The sequence below is a fragment of the Colias philodice genome, chromosome 6 (genome assembly GCF_061535455.1).
Source record: "Colias philodice isolate Cphi_HAF_F1 chromosome 6, ilColPhil1 Martin Lab GWU primary, whole genome shotgun sequence".
In the NCBI taxonomy this organism is placed as follows: domain Eukaryota; kingdom Metazoa; phylum Arthropoda; class Insecta; order Lepidoptera; family Pieridae; genus Colias; species Colias philodice.
This window is the reverse complement of record NC_143091.1, coordinates 5,990,570-6,011,936: the sequence shown is the minus strand read 5'-3', so window position 1 is coordinate 6,011,936 and position 21,367 is coordinate 5,990,570. Positions and strand designations below refer to the sequence as shown.

Below are 21,367 nucleotides of genomic sequence, written 5' to 3'. Positions count from 1 at the left end.
TATCAAAAATATTTTGTTTCTAATATTAACTAAAACATTGCAAACTATAATATGAAGCTAAAATTTTTGTTTAAAATAGATATTATACAGACAAGAAAATCAAAAAGCCAATTACAGTTCTGGCGTTAACTCTTTGTTAATTATTGCATATCTCATGATGATGCATAGTTAAATTTAAAAAATATATATAACCAAAATAAACAAACAAGATCAAAGGCACACTAGAAATAGCAGAGCATAGCAATTGTAAAAAATGCATACCTATGCATATATACAAGACATACAAACAGGACAAAACCTCACCTTTGTGCTAGAAATATGCTCCTTAGTAACGTAAAAAAGGTTACCTTGTAATTCCATGAATAAAACTTCACATATTAATCTCCCACTTAAAACTTTTATTATAGATATTTTGTTATATGTATTATCACAAATCCTGGTAGATTTTTAAAACACAATCACGCCTCGACAAATCATAAGTCTGTATTTCCTTGATTATTGATTTCTCATATAAACATAATTTACACAATAAAACACAATTTGCATATGACTTAGGTGTAAAACGCTTACTCATTGCACTTCACTCTACACAATCATATAAGATTATTGCATATTTGGATGGCTTTTTATTCCCTAAAACCGTCCTTGTCCTTTCACATTATAATCTCATGAAATTATATATATGTACAAAGTTGACTTACATTAATTTACAATACATTATTATTGTTGCTTAAAATGACAACTGTTGCAACATGTTTCTTTGTTTTCAGAAAAGAAAATTAAGCTATTTTGATTCTGAACCTTTAATAATACATGTAAAAAAATTCCCTTTAAATGATGTTTTGTTTTGATTCCACATGGTAATGGTTATTGCGGGAGTATCTACCAGTACTAAAGTATGAAAATATAAGATAAAGCACCTCGATTGGACAATGGTATGTATCAAAGATATTAACAACTTGATATGACGCACATCGCGATCGCTAAGGGTCCAGCGATGGGGGCCGGCGCGCCGCCGCCCAGGCTGCCCTGGAGGCGAACAGCCGTCGGGCCGAGGAGAATACACTTCCACCTCGCCCTTGCAGTCTTACGAGAAATAAATGCCACATTACACTCTAATTATTAAAGCACTGTACAACAACAATAAGTTTTCTTTTCTTTTTCAGGACTAACGTTCATTTCACGCACGATTTCCGCGAACATTTCGTTGACATTGGTGCGGCTTTTAGCAGAAGCCTCAACAAACGGGCAGCCCCACATCTGAGCTAGAGCAGACCCCTCGGCTTGTGACACTTCGCGCTGGTGTTCCAAATCCGCTTTGTTACCGACTAACAATATAGGCACGCGCTCAGAACCCTTCACTCGCGTAATCAATTCCTTCATTGGTTTAATATCTTGGAACGTCTGGTGATTTGTTAACGAATACACTACTACAAATCCTTGGCCATTCTTTATATACAGATCTCGCATAGACGCGAATTGTTCAGTGCCAGCAGTATCCAAAATTTCTAAAACACATGGAGAATTGTCTACTTCAATTTCTTTCCTATAGAAATCTTCTATTGTGGGGTCATACTTTTCCATGAAACATCCGCTCACAAACTGCACGGTTAAAGCACTCTTCCCGACCCCACCCGAACCCAACACAACTACTTTGAATTCGCGCATTATTATATTGCAAAAATAACACTTTCCAGTCTTCTTACGACGTTTAAAAACGTATTCCCACTTTGTGCTATAAAAATGTCATTGCTATGTTGGTTTATGACTCACTCGGATGTGATCACTGAGGAACGTTCACGTAGAGAATGATAACTAAATGATAAACAGCGACGCCATTTTAGTTTGATGAGTAACAAAACATCTGTGTTTGCATCGCGACACTCGATTTTCAGTTATTCACTTTACTACACCCGAAGCTATAAACGCGGAAGCAACATCTATTCAACTGAATCGCTGAGTGCTGGAATTGGCAGCAGCAGCAGGTTGGTCAATGCACTCAATTGCAATGGTTTGATAATTTGATTGGTGAATGGAGTTTAGTCCAAACCGGATGGCAATGTTGCAATATATAAAAAAATATATTAACATTATTATTCTTCAGAATCTAAGCTCACAGTAAGCTATATTTTGATTTGATATTATTAAAATAAATTATTTCTATAGTAACCTTAATTCAACAGTATCTCATATGGATTTTTTAATTTGGCTAAAGTGTTAAGGCCGAATAGTCATTTGCAAACAAATAAAATAATGACTTTGGTTTAAAAAACCTAAGGAAAATAGGAATATTTTTGAAGAAGATAGAGAGAAATGATATAACAAGTATGAAAAGAAAATTATTTTATTGTCGTGACTTCTTTATTATTTTAAACTGTGATTTTAAAACCTTATTATAGATTCTTAATATTTACAAATGAATTCAGACACTATATTATTTATCTGTGTTCTCATATAACTGTCAAATTGACATTTTCCATGGCTGCTGATAGCTGTCATAAATTTGTTTTTTTATATAAAAATAATATTGCTAATACGATTTTTCAGCGTGAGGAAAAATAAATTATGAAGATCGTTATTTTCAGACTTTAGATATTGGTATAATACTTAGATGAAAAAAACGGAATAGGTATTTGAATGACATGATTTCTATTGCTCGGTATTCAGTTTAGAGATCATATAGAGCCTAGAGGCAAAGACCGACTATAATTTGCGATTCTCTATCTCGTATCCAGAGCGAGTTTTTGCGAGATTTCTATAAATATTGGTAGTCAGGCACTCAGGTATGTTCTCATTCTATTTATGTTTTATACAAATATATACCTACGCTTTATATACTCACATTATATTTCTAAATATGTAGTAATTTTATGCATAAATTATTCAATTAAATATATTCCGGTAAAGTTGTAATTTGTTGTTTATACAAGAAACTTTGTACGGAAATTTTTTTGAAAGTAATAAAAAATAGGCAAAGTTTTGCGATACATATTTTATTTCCTCAAATAAAATTGTAGTTTTTTAAGATACCCAATACCCATTATTTCGCAATTAATTAAATACTCGATGTACCTACTGTTTGTACTCTATCAATGGTGATTATTTCATAACAGTATGCTAAAATTGGTCTCCACTCTAGTTGTATAGAAGTTAAAATTACATCAAGTAACTTATGTCTTATTGTTAATAAAGTGCCACAATCCCAGTTTAATTTAATTTGAAGACAAAAAAAAATCTTCATAATATTAGTAAAAATTAAAATATTAATTAGAGTTATTTACTAAATAAGAATTTAAGTAAATAACTAATTAATATTTTAAAATTCAAATAATTAAAAAAAAAGATGGATTGCACTCCGAGAGTGCCGGCAGAAGTGAAAACTTGATTATTAACGTTGAGCATGTTTGATATTTTGGAATGGTATCCGTCTTACGCTTTTTGATCAGGTCACGTGTCCTGACGCGAGTTTAAGATTTTATACCCATTACAGAAAAAGTGCTCAACGCCGCTAGAGAAGTTTTCACTTCAATAACAACTATAGCATAATATTCTATTGAGGAAAATATATAAAACTATGATTTGACTTGTGTTTGCGCTAAACCCTTTTAGATGACAACTCATAAGGAAAGGATTGTTAATTTATTGAGTAACAATACCATTCCATTATAGTAAGAATAATACTTACTGTACATATTGCACAATACATAAAAAATAAAGTGAGACTAAAATATAGATTAATTTTCAGACAATATGTCGCACAAACCAACACCATACAGTCCAAATTTTCCTGCTAGTCAGGGTTATGCCCCGCCAGCAGAAGGACAGAAACCAAATGAGAGCTACCCCATGAATCCTCAAGTGGGATACCCTGGACCACCACCTTCCCTGCCACCTGGAGCTCAGCCATTACCTGGCATGCAGCATGGGTTTCAGCCAGGATTCCAACCTGGCTTCCAACAAGGTTATCAGCCTGGATTTCAACATGCATATGCTCCTGGCTACCCACATCCACAGCAAGGATATCCAGCTCCTATTGTTCAGCAACCAGGGCCTGCACAAGCTCCAGGTAAAAATATTGATTAAGGGCTGATTTTTCAATCCTTGGTTAAAACTTATTCGTCGAATAATGTATAAAACTACCATTTTAAAAACGTATTCTAATTGCCTGTATTTGACAGTTTACGTGACATTTTAATATTATCGTGTTACGTGTAATACTTTATTGGACGGATAAGTTATATCCAAGCATTGAAAAATCGGCCCTTAAACAAATTAAGTTAATAATTACATGATACTTTACTTTAGTTGTAAAAGAATGCAAGTGTGGCATAGAGGGATAATGTCAGCCTTCTGTTCAATTAGTTGGGTATGTATTAGTTTATTACTTTTTCCAAGAAAAGATGTAAAAACACATAGCTGGTTTATAAGAAGTATTTTGTATAGAAGCAAATTAATTCCAGTTTCTTAAATCAATTATTGAGTAAACTAATAACTAAATTGTCATTCTAACAAAATTAAGAAATAAAGGATGTATTAACAGGTATTACTCTAAAATAGTTCTAAATTGCATGTAAATTTTCATATCATGAGAAATCCATAATGAACACTTTCTCTTAAACATTATTTCACACTCATTACTATTCAGTAATTTGTATATCATTGTGTGATAAAACTACTGTAATTATTATAGATTATTTCTGGCTGCTAAAATAGTTTATAATGATGATTAATTTAATAAATAAGCAAATTTCAGTAACATTATTGGCAATTGTTCAATCTTACTTATATCTTAAGTTGTATTTAAGGTAATTACTCTTTAAAGATAATGATGTTTACCAAGTACAATTTCAAGGCATGCACTTGATAGGTAACATAATAGCATTATAGTTCATTAAAGTATAGATAGCAGTACTGCTTTTTGTTGCAAACAAATAAAATTAATTTCTCAATTATTTGAAAAATGTGTATTAATTTTTAATAATGCAAATCTTCAAAAATAGTGAGAAAAATAATTTTGATATACTTTTTGAAGAAACACAAGAGAAAGTTAAGAAGCCAGTGATTAACTCAAAGTTTAAACGATTGTTTACCTTAAAACATAAAAGGTTAACGAATTTAAAAGATAAACATGTACTTGTGGAAACATTCAATATTCCCAATGTGAAACGGACATTTCATCGTTTGTATAAAGTAGTGTTTAAATCTAGTGAAAATAAATATGAAAAGTTTTTGTCTGAGGATGAAATAAGGTTCCAGTATCCTTTAATTGATACTAAAACAGTGGTGGAGGGCATATAATTTATTGGCATTAATACTTATTTATATATTTTGTATAAAATATATTGAAATAATGATATGAAGGTTTTGTTTGTGTTATGGGTTCTGTTGACTGTTGTGTTGTAATTCATATAAATGTAAGTATTTATAACGATATGAACGATAAATGTTTATTTATTGATAAAATATCATCATCTTCGATTCCATATTTGCTCATAGATACATATGTGTATTGAACTTTGGAACAGCATGTATATGTACTTTCGACATGATCATGAGTTGCTTCTAACGGTCAATATGCGCAAATGATTTTCAGGTGGTTGGATGAGTATTCCGCAAGGGCTAAGCAACTGTCCGCCGGGCTTGGAATACCTTTCTATGATTGATCAGCTGCTTATCCATCAAAAGGTGGAGCTATTGGAAGCTTTTGTTGGTTTCGAAACAAATAATAAGTACACAATAAAGAACGCGATTGGGCAGAAGGTGTATTACGCTATTGAAGACAATGATTGCTGCACCAGGAACTGCTGCGGACCGATGCGTCCTTTCGATATGAAGATCATGGATAACTTCCGTAATGAGGTAACTGCATGTAATTTTAATGACCACTGTCGCTATAATTTTTCTTATTAAAAATAATTACTGAAAATTTTCAAATTGATCACTTAATTTAATACTCTGGCTTAATTAAACTTATTATTTGTGAAGACTATTGATCAATATGATTGATTTGCGTAATTTTGAGTACACTTGGAATATCGTAAAGTCTGTTAATTTGCTTTATAACCGGGACCCAGATACCAATCGCTTTCTAACATTATCAACCATGTGGATATGTAGTTTATTTTTATTCAACTTTTGAAGTGAAAACTTGTTTATCGGCGTTGAGCACTTTTTCTGTAATGGGTATAAAATCTTAAACTCGCGTCAGGACACGTGACCTGATCGAAAAAGCGTAAGACGGATACCATTCCAAAATATCAAACATGCTCAACGTTAATAATCAAGTTTTCACTTCTGCCGGCACTCCCGGAGTGCAACCCGTCTTTAATTTTGTAACAAAATAAATTTCCAGGTGATACATCTAAACCGTCCGCTCGCCTGCGACTCATGCTGGTGCCCATGTTGGTTGCAAAGCATGGAGGTATCCTCTCCCCCCGGCACCGTGGTGGGCACCATAGAACAGGAGTGGTCTATTTGTAAACCGTGCTATGTGGTTAAGAATACCATGGGCGAAGTGGTGCTGAGAATTAAGGGACCCGTTTGTACGTTCTCGATTTGTGGCGATGTCGAGTTTAATGTGAGTATGCTTGTAAATTTTTGATTGGATTTAATTGGACTACACTACATTTGGCTGTTTTAATGGTGACAAAAATGGTAGGAATTCTTGGGGAATTTTAAATAGGCGACTCGTTATAGTACTTATTTTGCGCTGTAATTCATATATAATATTCGGTTTTTCAATCAATTGTTGAGTGGTCATTTTATGCCCACCTGAAGACCCCGGCTTATGAAAGCATTCATCATTCATCATTTATCTATAGGGCCACTAAATCAGCAGTGAATTTGGAATTACTTACTATAAATGTTTACTTTCAAGTTTTAATGAACATGAATTAAGAATAAAGTTTTAACTATTTTTAATGCTCTGATAGCAGTACTACTTACAGTAATTTATAATTACTTATTTATAGGTTTGATACGAAATGAATTTACGTCAATGTAATATAATCTAGCAAGTAACTGGCAACTTGGAGATATCATTGTACAGTCATAATTTAATTTATATTTATATGAATTATTGCATCATATTATTGGAACCTAGTTAAAAATGAATACGTAGATGTATTCCATTGAATCCTGACGCATAAATTGAAACCTAAACCGTGTTTACACCAATTATTAATTACACTGTTACAGTTGTGTTTGAAATATTTTCGTCTAGATAAATTAAATTGCCATTTTATACAACCGTTATCTTCGAAATGGTGGGGATTATAATATTATAACACTAAAATATAGCTGGCATGATGCGAGAAAAATATATCCTGTTGTAATTACAAACAATAAAATGTAGTTACTAGTTAATCAATAGTAGGTACTATAGAGTACCAAGCCCATATTTGTGTCTGTGTATTTTAAATAACAGAATAAAATACAATATATTTAAAAAGAAAACCTTCATCAGTATACCCTCTAAGTATGTAATTACATAGTGGGCGTTAGAATAACTATAGTCTACACTCTACACCTTCTCTCCTTGAATTAATTACATTTGTTATTTCATTATAGTTATTGGAATTGTTATTTATTTTTTGCAATAGATAAATGCTGACCTAATAATAAACAACAAGATAAAGAGCAGTGTTTATTTAAAACTAAGTTTATGTATTTATCGTGATAATATTACAGAGTTGCATGGGGGTTATTGTAATTAATATTATACCGAAGTTACTAGAATTGTTTGAATATTTTCTGAAATAAACAAAAAGCCCGGTAAAATAACGATAAATTTTATCAACTAAGATTTTATTTCACGCAATATTTTATATTATTTATGTTCTCTTTATTTAAAGTAAAATTGAATGAAAGAAAGCGATGTAGCGTTTGAATGAAATATTATGATAATAACATTTCGAATTTGTTCAAACACCATTTGGATGGGTTAATACATTATTAATTTATTACACAGGGTGTAATCGTTAAGTGTGCACAAGAGATTATTCCGTAACTATTGCAGATATCAAAAATCAAATAATCGCCTGTGCACACTTAACGATTACACCCTGTATATTATATTCGTAAAAACGAAAATTATTTTTTATTCCTACCCCAAAAAGCCCATATGACCGAGAGTAACATATTGTGTCCTGCACTTTGACATTAATTGTACTACGTTAATATTTTCATATTTTTTAATTATTTTAGATATACTCGAAAGACGGTGAGACCAAAGTTGGAAAAATCACCAAGCAATGGTCCGGTTTGGCTCGGGAAGCATTCACAGATTCCGACTACTTTGGAATCACTTTCCCCATGGATTTGGATGTCAGGATAAAAGCCGTTTTGTTGGGAGCATGCTTTTTAATTGTAAGTTATATTTCTTATTTGTATTTCGTAACAAAAACAATTTTTATTTAAATTTACACGAATTCTTTAACTATTTATTATTTTCGAAGGTTGCCTGGGAGAGCTGGCTTAGAACCATAAGGCCGCCATTTGTACATTTAAATTTTAAATCAATTAAGATACCGTATTTATAAAGTAAGATAGTACATTGGGTTTAGTACAATAAAGAATAAATTAATAAATAAAATATAAATATTTAGCTCAAAAAAGTACGTATATTTTTTCGAGACTAAGCGAAAACTTCTGATTAATGGTTGGCGGTAATTTAATGAAGTACAAATTGGAGCGAGTAAAATTCAATTGCTATTACATATTTATTAGGGACCCATTAATATAAAAATATCTCACACACTTTCTGATAACATTGCTAATGAACGTAACATTATTAATGAATGATGATTTTAAGTAGGTATCTAAAAAAGCTCCTTAATAGGTTTTATCTTGTTAATATGAACATTAGTTGATTAAATAATCTACTAGTATTAAAGGTGAAACTATTCTAGTGCAATTTAACGGGCTTATACTGTTAATGCGATCTATGAGAGCCAGTAGTTAGTACTAGCTACTACTGCCCGTGTTGTCCCTCGCGTGGTACCTACTTACCTGCCCGTGAAAAAAGTAGATGTTTGTCCACAGTTGGATATAGGCCTCCCCAGTAGATTTCTAGAACTTTTCCTGCGTAAACCTCAATCTCATGGAAATTCTGGGCTAATAAAACAAAATCTGATAAACAGAGAGACATACAAAAAAAATTAATAAGTGTGCTTATGTTTTATTTCGAATTTTAACTAAGTATACCTATTTGAGACAACATTTAGGTACTTTGAAACTCAAATTTTTCTTGGTCGGTGGTGGGAACGTGACTCACCTAAGAAATCACGCGTGCCATCATTTTATTTTTCAAGGCTATTCAATATATTATGTACATCAAATTAAATACTATCGAGACCAGAATCATCTTATTTATTCAGCTGTATATATGACGTAAATGGCCAAAATGTAGGAGAGTTCTTTTTAAATTGTTACTTGGATGGCTGCCACCTGTAACACATTATCTATAGATATAATATTTAAAACCGAAAGTTACTCATCACAGAATCTGAAAAAGTGCTGAACGTATTAAGATGAAATTTAGTCTGTAATTGTTAGCAGGTTAGCGCTTAGGTTTTGCAATAGGGCTGCATTAAAACATCTAGGGTTGTCGATAGTTAATGTTATGAAAATTCTACATCAACTCAAGTTACGGAAAACCTACTATAGCTTTTTAAAAATTTTTCTTTATTTCCAGGACTTCATGTTCTTCGAAAAGACAGGAAACCATGAATCCGACAGACCTGGCATGCTTTAAAATTTAAATATGTATTCGACTTTAACTCAAAATGTTATGATATTCTAGAAGTATATTATAATTATTTTGTAATAAATTCGCTTTTGATGTATTACGCAATGATATAATAATCAAATTGTAACCACATATTTTAAGGAAAATGGAGGTTTATAATGAGTTCTGCTTGTATAAGTTAAAGTACTATAAGTGTAAGAGCATTTATATTTTTATTTGATTTTTTTTAATACTTTTGCAAAGTGTCTTTGCTACATTTGAATCCTATTTTTACAATTTTTTTTTATGAATTTAGATATAATTTAATAAGCACAAAACTTTAATATGTAGTTATTAATATTATATAGATTTTGTACGCATTTGTAATATATACTCCTGTTTCCAATAAGTAAAATTATGAAACTGCTTTATTATTGTATTCTGTATAGGAATCTCACATTTTGTTGATATGTAAGTAATAATTGTAAACACGCTAAACGATCGAGTCACCTTCAGAAAATATTCTGTGAATAAAAACAATTAAAAATTCAGAACTAATAATATGAAACGGTGGTTATTGTTAAACAGTATTAACAATAGCGTAATCAACAACAAAATGAAAATGATCACATTGTTTTCTTAATGTTAATGTATTTCAGTTCATAATAGGGACCGGTTTCGACTTTCGGCACTTGCTGATAGTCTAATTTCAAACTAATTATTTGTAATGACATTATAATATATGAAGCTATAAGTTAAAAAAAAAAGATCATATTATCAGGAAGCCATGAAACCGGCTCTATATATTTTTTAAGTAGAAATGTTTACTCATTATAACTTGCCATAATAGTCCGTCAGGTAATATAAATTTGGCCAATATAATATATTCTGCTACTATTATTTATATTTGCAATAATCTCCAAACGTATAATGCAATGTTTTCAAGATTGATTTGAGTTATTTCAGTGATATTCGATTTTTAGAATTGGAGTGTTGTACTCATCATTCCTTCATACTACCTACATATTTTTTATTTATTAGTTAAAGTAACAAAACCATTTCATATTTAATTGAGCTTGAAAGTATTGAATGTAGCCAACTATAAAAAATTTCTAGTCTTTTACTGTTTATATTTCTATAAAAATACAATCTCATGTTTATTGATATTATATGATTTTATTTTATTGGTGCTAATGAATAATCTCTTATGATGTTATAATTATGTAAAATATAAGTCGGCAAATATATTTATGTATGCATTTTATTTTAGAATTTTCTATGTTATACTGTGTGAATTACACATTTTTCGTAAATAAATAAAATAATACATATTCCTTGTTTTATTTAATTACTTTATTTTTATTTTATTTTATTCTCAAATCATTCAAAATTCATAAATATCAAGTCTTGTAAAATATTTTAAAGATTTTTAAATGCAGGTTCTTGTGTGCAAACAGAGACTTCGGCCTGGTGCAGAGATAGATCAGCAAAACTATCTTGAAATGTTGGCACAGGTTTTGATATACGGTTCATTTCTCTATGGTCATGCTTGATTACAAATGATTTAGGTAATGCAGTAGCAACTTTTTCAGCCCATGGACTCTTTGGCATCTTCTCCTTGCTGGGCAGGTTAATCTGAAATTGTACATACATACATAATTGTGAGTGCTATTGTAAGATAGTAGTGGTATATAAAAATTACTACACTAGTGATGATTCCAATAATTTTGGACATTTTCACATAATTTCTATTGATAGAATATAATTATTAATCCATACTAATATTATAAATGCGAAAGTAACTCTGTCTGTCTGTCTGTTACTCAATCACGCCTTAACTACTGAACCAATTTGCATGAAATTTGGTATAGAGATATTTTGATACCCGAGAAAGGACATAGGATAGGTTTTATCCCGGAAATCCTACGGGAACGGGTTTTTCTTTGAAAACGCGGGCGAAGCCGCGGGCGGTAAGCTAGTATTTAATAAATTCATAATAGGGGCATTTCACGCGAAGTGGACACAGATTTCAGGGCCAGGTTTCAGATTTCGGTTATATTTTAGTATGTTACACCTGTATATATCCTCGGTATGTATACGCAATCGGTAAACATACTAACCGAGGTCGATACTCGGTATGTAGGCGCTAGTATGGGAATATTGCCGCGCTTCGCCATTATAATACATGTAGCTTCTAAACTCCTGCGTTGACCACTCTAGAACTTTGCATGAAGTTTAAACATATATAAAGCCATTTAATTAATGATCTTAAAAAAATTAAAAATACGCAAAGTTTGTAAAAAATTACAAAGAAAAATATTTTTTTATTTTTCTAAGGAATTTAAATATTAATTCGAAATTCGAAATATGAGGATAAAAAGTTTATTTAATGGGGTATATTATTCAGTCATCAATTTATTTAAAAATTACTTTTCTTGAACTGATAATTACATTCAAAGTCCCCCATACCTCGCGCTTACTGACATCTTCAAAGACCTGTACTTTGAAAACTAAGCTTCTAAATGCAAAAATTTTTCGTATACATACAGAGGCTATATACAGGTGTAACATATTAATATATAACCGAAATCTGAAACCTGACCCTGAAATCTGTGTCCGCTTCGCGTGAAATGCCCCAATAACAAAATATGATGATTTTTAAGTTGACATACATACCACTTTAGTTTTCTTAGCACTTTTATATGCAACTGGTGTTAAAATAACATTCTCTTTGTTATTACTTTTAGGTTCTAAATTTGCCTTAATTGGTTTGGGTATATGTGATGAACCAATCAATGGTTTCTTTGGACACACATCTTTGACAAGAGGCACTTGAGATTTCTTTATGTAGGAAGCCACTGGACTAATTATGTGATCATATGCATTGAATTTGTGAATTGTCTTTTTATTAGTATTTTTATTGTGTAGGTCCAATTGTTTTCTTCCTTTTATTGTAGTAGATGGTGTCTTATATAATGGTGTTCTTAATTGACCAGTCTTTTTACTACTGCTGTTCTGCTGTTGTGAGCTTGGCTCTGGTTTCATTTCCATTTTACACAGTTTGTCAGAAGATGCAATAAGTTCTTCCTTCAGACATTCTGTGACAGTATTTGTTTCCTGCTTTACTATGAGATCTGAATCCGGATCTGTTTCAATATTTATCTCTGGTAACAAATCAGTAGGAGAAGTATTAAAATAGCAATGATTGACTGGTATTTTCTTCACAATATCCAATGTATTATCTAATTCTTCTTTTTTAGGTGACATAAATGAATTTGCCACCATTTTCTCTAGTTTTATAAAACTATCCTCAGGGGAGTTATCATCCCGAATTGAACATGTTTCTATTTGAGAAATATCAGGATTAGAGATGTGTCTGGTATTTGTATCATTGTTTAATATAAACTCATTTTCTCTTTCGGAAATTATATCAGGTTCAGAGTGCACTTCAATAATTTTGATACTGCTAGTAGTTTTATCAGTGTCCACAGGGGTTTTATCAAACCTAAAATAAATGTTTGATGCATAAAATAAAGACAAATATATATATCGTTAGTAGCCACATTAACAGAGCTATAATTTATTGAATCCAGAATTTTATTTTTAAAGAAAAAAAAATAGATACCTAATTTCAAATAAGTAGTTACTTCACTATTCATTCGTTTATTTATTTTTCAAAAGAAACAATACACTCCTGACCAGTTTTGTGGTTCTTTAAGCGGATAGTTTTCATACAACTTCTTAACATTTTGTATGTATAGGAATAGAAAATATTCAAATATCTTATGAAGTACAGTAATACTCACGAAATTGTTTTACGAAAAGGGCGCATAAAAATACGTTTTTTCACTTCTTCCAAGCACATTTTTCCAATAAATACCTCATCTTCAGAATCATTTTCATTTGTATACATTTCGTTCTTCATCTGATCACCAGCCTCCAATCTCAAATTATCCATTTTTATTAAATTAAGTTATAAAATTAATAATACAACGAGTTAGTCTTTTAGTTCTTTAATAATATATCTTATATTCGCCGTCAATAGAATTTAATGACTAAAAAAGCTCATTAAAGTAAGGTACTTACATAACTTATTACTTTTAAAATTGAATGCATCAGTTCTTAGATTCAAATTCAAATAGAAAAACAGCTGTTAAAATGTTAAATGTCAACTTGACTGATACTATTTTTTGTCTATGGACAGGAAATACAAAGCGGCCTATTCAATGTTCGACTTTGTCATAGACTACACAACTACAAACTTAGCACGAGTCTGCAACGTAAATCAAATGAGCTTAATGAGTAATATTTGTGTAGTAGGTACGATTCAAACTTAATTGCGGTTCAGGTTATGCGGCGATTACACCTAACGAGTACAGTGGCGAGTCAGTGTCCTCGGCCGAGTGCTCGGTTGGTATAAACACTTCAACGAGTGCTCGGCCGAGAAGAGCGGCGAGACAGTCACTAGAATCCCAATTTGTTTACTCGGCCGAGTACCCACTCGCTATCCCGCTCGGCAGGTATAAACACGCACTCGTCGCGTCACTCGGCCACTCGCCACTCGTTCGTTTCGTCATTGTATTTTTTCAAAGAATTATTATTTTTATTTATTATTTCTAATAAATCCCACAATTCGTTAATAATATCTGGTAACAGCCGATTTAAAACCCGTTTAAATTCTTTTTTTTTTCGATCCATTGCAGACGTCCGCGTCGTGATCAAAACTGAACTGACTCGCCACTAGTGAAATACGTGTAAACACCCACTCGGTTCGGCAACTGTCTCGGCCGAGAGCGTATTTACTGACTCGCCACTGTACTCGTTAGGTGTAATCAGCGCATTAGGTGCAGGAGCGAGTGCGAGTGCCATAACGTCCTGCTAAATGCTAATACCTAAAATTGTTTTCTGCGCATCGGATCGTACGATGTTCCGAGCCGCCATGCCATTAAGTTTGAATCGTACTTATAAGTTATAACCTTAGCTTGTAACAATTATACTTACATATGGAACGTTTCTCTATATAAATTGAACTTATTTAAAAGAACTCCAGTAAAAAATAAATCAAGATCAAATGAAAGTCGGTTCTAACGACGTAGTTTCTGTTTGGAATTTTTAGTACAGTAAAAAAACGCTTTATTTAAAAGGTAGATTAAATTTTATTTCCGTTTAATTTTCTTTAATAATTCTGTCGCTTCTTTGTTAGCATGATGGTCATCATTTGATTTTGCTGGATAACTTGCTGCTAATTTTAAGTAATACTTGGCTTGATCTTCTTTCTTTAACTTTAGATAACAACTTCCCAATCTAAGTAAATTAATACTATAGAATCTTGGCTGTGCTTCCTCGGCTTTTAAGAAATATTCAAGTGCATCTTCGTAAGTCGAATGAGGTAATGCCGCAAATAATGTTTCGGCGGTTTTGCGCTGATGCCACGGCACCTCTGTTACTTGATAACACCATTCGCCTAACATATGCAGTAGCGTTGCATCATTTGGATTTAATTTTATAGCCAACTATAATAAAATTAAAAAAAAAAGTGAATATTAATTCAATTTATAAATTATAATATTATGTAGTATTTGGAAATTATTTGTGAGTGGGTTTTGAATTATAAAAATATTCATGAGATGGTCTGTGAATGTACACTATAACTTGCTATTTTGCTGAGTATAGAGCTAAGTATTTTCTTATTCAAATCTCATTCAAAAAACAGTAACTATATGAATGTTTGTTACTTTTGAAAAGTTTTTAAAACTTACTTCCATATGTTTTCTAACATTTCCCAGTTCTTCTATTCTCCTTTTTAAACCATCATTGGAACTTTTTATATCTAGTATTAAAGCATACCACTTTTGCACGGCAAAATTATCCCAATGCGTATCTAATTCTTTAGCAATTATATTATAAGCCTTTGTTATAAGTTCGCATTTGTACTCTTGATTATATTTTGGAAGTTTTGCCATATTGTATAAAACACGGCATAAGCGCCATTTTATTTCTATATCATCCTGTTTCTGTAATAAATTATGTTTTTTTTTTTTTTAAAAGACATAGACAGTATAGTACAGATCGCGCGGCGAGTGTTTGGCTTTGACCTTCAGGTGGAGGGGATTACTGCGCAACGCACACAATACTTTTCCCCGCCCCGCACTCCGCCCGTTGATACTCAATTTCTGATTTCTGCGCAATAACGGTCAAAGCCAAACTCTCGCCGCGCGATCTGTAGGTACGATTCAAACTTAATGGCGGCTCGGAACATCGTACGATCCGATGCGCAGAAAACAATTTTAGATAGGTACTGGACGTTAAACCACAGGTTAAACTTTAAAGGGACTGCGCACTGCGCACCCGCACTCGCACCTGCACCTTCTTCCGAACCGCCATTAAGTTTGAATCGTAAACTGTACCTACGTACTATAATTATTGGTATGTAAATAATTCCTGAGATTCCTATTGCCACTTTATATTTGTATTCTAAGATTGCCCTTAAGCTATTATATTATAAGTAGGTACTTAATAAAAAGTGTAGATATGTTAATAACATTTAACATTTCGAGAGGAGTACGTCGAAATCACAGAGCAAGTATAATAAATAACCTACTGGAAGAATGCCATCCATTGACGTTCATAGCACTTGCTAAGTTGCTCTGTATTCATAGTACCTAGGGTACGATCAAGAGTCAAGACGTACGATAGTAGGTGCCACAGTACATATATAGGTGCCTTCTGCTGTTTTTGAAGATCGAACGTTATGTTGGTAACTACTACCTTTTTACTTAAGAAAAAGAAACAGCATTTTAATTGCAATAATCAATATCAATTGGTACGGGAGCCAGGAACAGATTTTATGACCAAGTTCCTCTCAAGCGGTAATTAGTAAAATGCATCAAAGTATAGTATTATGAAGCCTCGTGAACGTCAGCTGGAGCTCGGTTGGGGGGAAGAGCGGTTGTAGCCTCCCGTATCAGCTGACGGTTTTTCCACCAAGATACAGCCAGCTGACCTATATATTTATCCACAGTTACATATAAGCTATCATCAGGTAAATTTTTGTTTGAGAGGAAATCACGGAAAATAAATTTTTCTTTAAGTTTAACTTTCATGTTCGAGACACCAGCTGACGTATAATACACCATGTTGCAGTTGTAACCAGCTGATTATTTTTTTTCGTTGAGATATTGGGTTAGCTACAATTTGACAAATTTTTAGCTGAGAGGAAATGAATGAATGAATGTATTTTTTTTCCTACGTGCGTGGGAGGCTACAACCGCTCACCCCCCCCAACCGAGCGCCAGCTGACGTTAACGAGGCTTTATAATACTATACTCTGAGGCGTCTGACGAATTATCTCTTGAGAGGAAATAATTAACCAAATTTGCACCTGGCTCCCGTACCAAATTGCGTAAATACAAGAAATTACCTAGTTGTTAGAGATCTTTAGCAGTCGCGTTGATGGGCATTTTTATGGACTAAGCTATTTCAAATTTTTGAAGGTATTTGATATTTAGCATTTTAGCATTCAAATGCTAAAATTTTCTCACAGTTGTGGGTAGTTTCTGCACTTCTCCATATTTAAACTGTGGCAAAGAGTACTATAATAATACGGAACTGTGGTAAAACTCACCCGTAAAAGTATTTAGGTATAATATTTTAACCAGTATTTATAATTTAATTGCACAGATACCTATAGATTTGCTATCAAAATTGCTATCAACTATATTTCTTTAAGAGCCGATTTTTCAATCCTTGGTTAAAATTTATCCGTCCAATAAAGTATTACACGAACATATTAAAATGTCACCTGTAAACTGTCAAATATGGACAATTACAATACATTTTTGAAATGGTAGTTTAATACGTTATTCGATGAATAAGTTTTAACCAACCAAGGATTGAAAAATCAGCCCTTACACAATTAAATAACTGATACCAGTACCACAATTTATATCTATCTAGTTATACTAATATGTATTATGCTGTATATTAAGCTGAAGTTCGTTTGTTTGTTTGAACGCGCTAATCTCGGGAACTACTGGTCCGATTTGAAAAATTCTTTCGGTGTTAGAAAGCCCATTTATCGAGGAAAGCTATATAGGCTATATATCATCACGCTTACACCAACAGGAGCGGAGCCAGGCGGGTGAAACCGCGGGGCACAGCTAGTCATAAATGAAGCAATAACCCAACACCATTAATTGTTGATCACTATAAAGCTTACATATCATATTAATTATGCTTTACCTCATAGCCACACAAAATTTTATGACATTCTTCATATTTTCCCGACTCAAATAAACGATCTGCAACCTCAATTACAGATGGTGTCAAATCGACTTTGGTTTCAGGAGATAGTTTTAATTTTGTAGGCCAAATAAACATAACAACCAAAGGCTTATAGAATGTTTTAATTGAATAATTAGCATGTTTAACCTGTAACAATATTTAATATTACTAAATATAAGAAAACTAATACCTATCATATTTACTTTACAGTTTCACCAAATATAAAATTAGCTATTTTTTAAAGTTTTTTAAATATATCTGTATTCCAAATTTTTTAATAATAATTATTTGTTAATATTTGTACTACTTGCCGTTTCCATTAACTGCTTAAATTTATATGTTCTGCTATTTTGTAGAATTGATCTATAGAAAAAACTTTCCCAAATGTATTTATTAACAAATTGTAGCCTCATTTTATTTAAATCTGTATATGTACTATTTTTATATAATTTTTCTTTATAAGAAGACACACATCACATAACCTTTTTCAGTCCTTACTGAAAACTAGATACCTTAATAAAAATAATTTAAACATTATTTACACAAGGTTAACAATAGCATGTAATTAAAGAGTTAAATAACTATTGAAATTTGTGCTATATGTGCAAACAATAAAATATAATCTATATTATATAAAAATGAATAGCAAAATAGGTATGTTGGAAAGCGCATAACTCGAGAACGGCTGTACCTTTTTCATTCTTTTTTTATAATATTCCTTGAAGTATGGGGATGGTTTTTAAGCTATTGCATAGCTTCTATCGCGGGCCTTGAGCGCGGGGACCGAATCGAGAAATTCCGTAACGAAAAAACCTCACGCTCCCCACTCCGACGGGCTCGGAGGTGTGGCTTGAAGGCATGTTATGCAATAGCTTTACCGCGGCAGTCCCCGAGTGCCACACGTCTTTTTATGGAGAAAAAACATAAACTACAGTTTATGTTTTTTCTCATGTTAATTACATAACATACATAATTACAAAATAAGTACTACTTTTTTATTATACTCTGTTTACATTAATTATTGTAAATAGAATAAGAACAAAAAAAATACATACAATCCATTATCCAACATAGAATCTGTTTGTTTTGTTTGAAGTCGGTTTTAAATAATGTAACTTATCCACACTTAACATAAAAATACAAGAATTTGCAATTTACTTTACACATTGTAATAAAATGTCCATAAGCTTTTGGTGTAGGTAACTAAAAATCTGAGTAAAGTGCAATTTATAAAACATTCAGAAATAGATTTCTGAAATCTGAGCCACTACTATTAAAATAATAATAATTAATTAATAATAAATATGTTGAATGTTCTGTGATCTGTCAACGTCAAGTACTATAAAGTATAATATCAAAAATAATGTATGTGCCCGTAAAAATAATGTACTCTGTGTACTATATCTCTATGTACTATATTACTTGCTCTGTGGTATCATCTATTCATCTGTGGTCACGACCAAAGGGCAAAGACTTGCAAAGACGATAAACCATAGAATTTAAACTTTAAACTCTAACGTAGCTATGATTATACCGTGGATATCTCTGAGGTGGATATACTGCGTTTGTGCTATTAACTAGACTGTGCACCAAAAATATTTGTTTTGATAAAATATGATCTATTTCTATGCGATAAGACCTCATTCACACGAGAGCTTTTTTAACGTCCGTTAAAAAAGCGTCCAAATAGAACAAATGCATTCCCAAGTATATGTTCACACGTCAGCGCTTTTAAAGCGCGACGCTTTTTTATCGCGCAGTGTTCTATTTTCAACGCTCGGCGTTGGGCGTTAAATAAAATAGACCATAGGAAACTTCTTACTATTATTCAGACGAGCGCTAAAAAAGCGCCGGCGCTGCGTTCAGTATGCCGCACGCTCGCTCAGCGGTAGCACGTGTTTGTTGTGCTTATAATCATCAGAAAATCGATACGATGTCGTGGATTGTTGATCCCGAACTATTAATTATAGATGTGGATTGTGGAGTCTCGTCCGTTCCTGTATTCAAAATCGTTATAGACATTTGAAAATAATTAAAAAAATTCCGGGGTATTGCCTTAACTCTTCGTACAGTGTCACAAACTGCCCTTTTAAGTATCTCTGTTCATTCAGAGGATGTACCCAGAATGCCTTTTGTTTTCTTTTTCGTCTTTTAATAACACAAATCGCTAGTGCCATTAATTTAGCAGAAACCATTTCCACGTCTTACTGAAGCGAGAGACGAGACATGAGTGATTTTAAAGCGTTAGTATGAACAACCACAGAGAAAACGTTTAAAAAGCGCCAACGCCGGGTTTTAACGCAACGCTTTTTTAACTCTCGTGTGAATGAGGTCTTAAGGTTGCTTGTTCCTCCTATGTGGAAGCAAATAAAAAAACGGTCCGAGCGAGAGGTGTCACAGAAGGAAATGGTCTTTGTCTAACGTTTTGACAACTCTTCTTCTTTTTGTTTTGACAACTTATCAAGTAGATAATCATTGACGTCTAGGGCCTGCGCAGACGAGGAATTTTAGTCCCTGGCGCGGCGGAGAAAAAAGTATACTCCGCGACTAAAAAATCCGCCGTAGATTTACCGCGGACTCAACGCACACGTATTGCGGAGAAAAGCACGTTAAGGAAGCAAATATGAATAGGCTACATCCCGGACTAAAGTCCACCGTTTGCGTAGCTTCGTCTAGTCACCCGTGTTCTATTTCTTTCGGGGACTCCCGCGTACTTTGATCCGGTCCGCTCCCTGCATATCCGCGGTTATCCGGAGGACCCTTAGTACACGGTACTTTAATCCCTCGTTTGCGTTACTCGATACAGTTGTAAGTATTCTATTTTAGTGGACAATAAAGTCCGCGGACTAAAATCCCTCGTCTGCGCAGGCCATTAGGAAGAAATGGTACTCAGGGTGACCATGAATTTTGTTTGACTTTGCACCGACTTTCGCACCTTTACGGTACAATATAAATGGACTATGATTAAGTTTTTTTTACATACATTAAATTAGGTACTTAACGTATCATCAATATAAAATGTACTGGACATTTACCCGCTCGCTTTGCAAGCAATTTGTTCCTTATTTTGTTAAGCTATGGTCACCTAGTAAGAAACACAGCTGTACACTAGTGCACAGCCTAGTTATTAGTATAAAACGTTTATGATTATATTTTAAAATTGGGTTCTAAATGAAAACACTTTATAGGGGGACTATCGCTCCTATCACTATTTAATTATTATCTGCGGTTTTTTGACGTGACAACGTCTTATTATTCAATAGAGCCGGCTGCACGCACGAAAAAACATGACTCATGCGGCGTTACCTGTTACCTCGCTCTGAGGCGTTCCATTAAGGCTTGAAGTGCAAGCGAGAG

The 21,367-nt window shown here is 32.8% G+C and overlaps 4 protein-coding genes across 11 annotated transcripts; 1 reads left to right on the top strand and 3 right to left on the bottom strand.

Moving 5' to 3' along the window:
• Positions 1 to 377: 377 nt before the first annotated feature.
• On the bottom strand, positions 378 to 2,016 carry Rap2l (Ras-associated protein 2-like). Its single transcript, XM_089696317.1, has one exon. It carries the CDS (start codon positions 1,666 to 1,668, stop codon positions 1,123 to 1,125), a length of 546 nt encoding a protein of 181 aa, XP_089552443.1. The 5' UTR covers positions 1,669 to 2,016; the 3' UTR covers positions 378 to 1,122.
• Positions 2,017 to 2,470: 454 nt separating this feature from the next.
• On the top strand, positions 2,471 to 11,048 carry scramb1 (phospholipid scramblase 1). Of its 2 annotated transcripts, none has more exons than XM_089696352.1 (6): positions 2,471 to 2,783; positions 3,734 to 4,066; positions 5,594 to 5,859; positions 6,353 to 6,577; positions 8,206 to 8,367; positions 9,695 to 11,048. In XM_089696352.1, exons 2-6 carry the CDS (start codon positions 3,751 to 3,753, stop codon positions 9,752 to 9,754), a joined length of 1,029 nt encoding a protein of 342 aa, XP_089552478.1. In that variant the 5' UTR covers positions 2,471 to 2,783; positions 3,734 to 3,750; the 3' UTR covers positions 9,755 to 11,048. The 2 variants fall into 2 exon arrangements, with proteins under 2 accessions (XP_089552478.1, XP_089552477.1); XM_089696351.1 differs by having other exon boundaries at positions 2,472 to 2,783; positions 3,746 to 4,066; positions 9,695 to 11,047.
• Positions 11,049 to 11,079: 31 nt separating this feature from the next.
• Positions 11,080 to 14,073, bottom strand: LOC149487726 (uncharacterized). Its single transcript, XM_089696349.1, has 3 exons — positions 13,534 to 14,073; positions 12,404 to 13,232; positions 11,080 to 11,362 (listed from the first exon to the last, which is right to left on the bottom strand). The coding sequence occupies exons 1-3, from the start codon at positions 13,683 to 13,685 to the stop codon at positions 11,147 to 11,149; spliced, it is 1,197 nt and encodes a 398-aa protein (XP_089552475.1). The 5' UTR covers positions 13,686 to 14,073; the 3' UTR covers positions 11,080 to 11,146.
• A 786-nt stretch (positions 14,074 to 14,859) lies between these two features.
• Positions 14,860 to 19,322, bottom strand: LOC149487725 (regulator of microtubule dynamics protein 1-like). 7 transcript variants are annotated; one of them, XM_089696355.1, is made up of 5 exons: positions 18,702 to 19,322; positions 18,322 to 18,514; positions 17,969 to 18,157; positions 15,487 to 15,741; positions 14,860 to 15,240 (listed from the first exon to the last, which is right to left on the bottom strand). In XM_089696355.1, the coding sequence occupies exons 2-5, from the start codon at positions 18,421 to 18,423 to the stop codon at positions 14,884 to 14,886; spliced, it is 903 nt and encodes a 300-aa protein (XP_089552481.1). In that variant the 5' UTR covers positions 18,424 to 18,514; positions 18,702 to 19,322; the 3' UTR covers positions 14,860 to 14,883. The 7 variants fall into 7 exon arrangements, with proteins under 7 accessions (XP_089552481.1, XP_089552482.1, XP_089552483.1 ...); XM_089696356.1 differs by having other exon boundaries at positions 19,066 to 19,322; XM_089696357.1 differs by having other exon boundaries at positions 18,322 to 18,507; positions 19,066 to 19,322.
• Between the last annotated feature and the right edge of the window lie 2,045 nt (positions 19,323 to 21,367).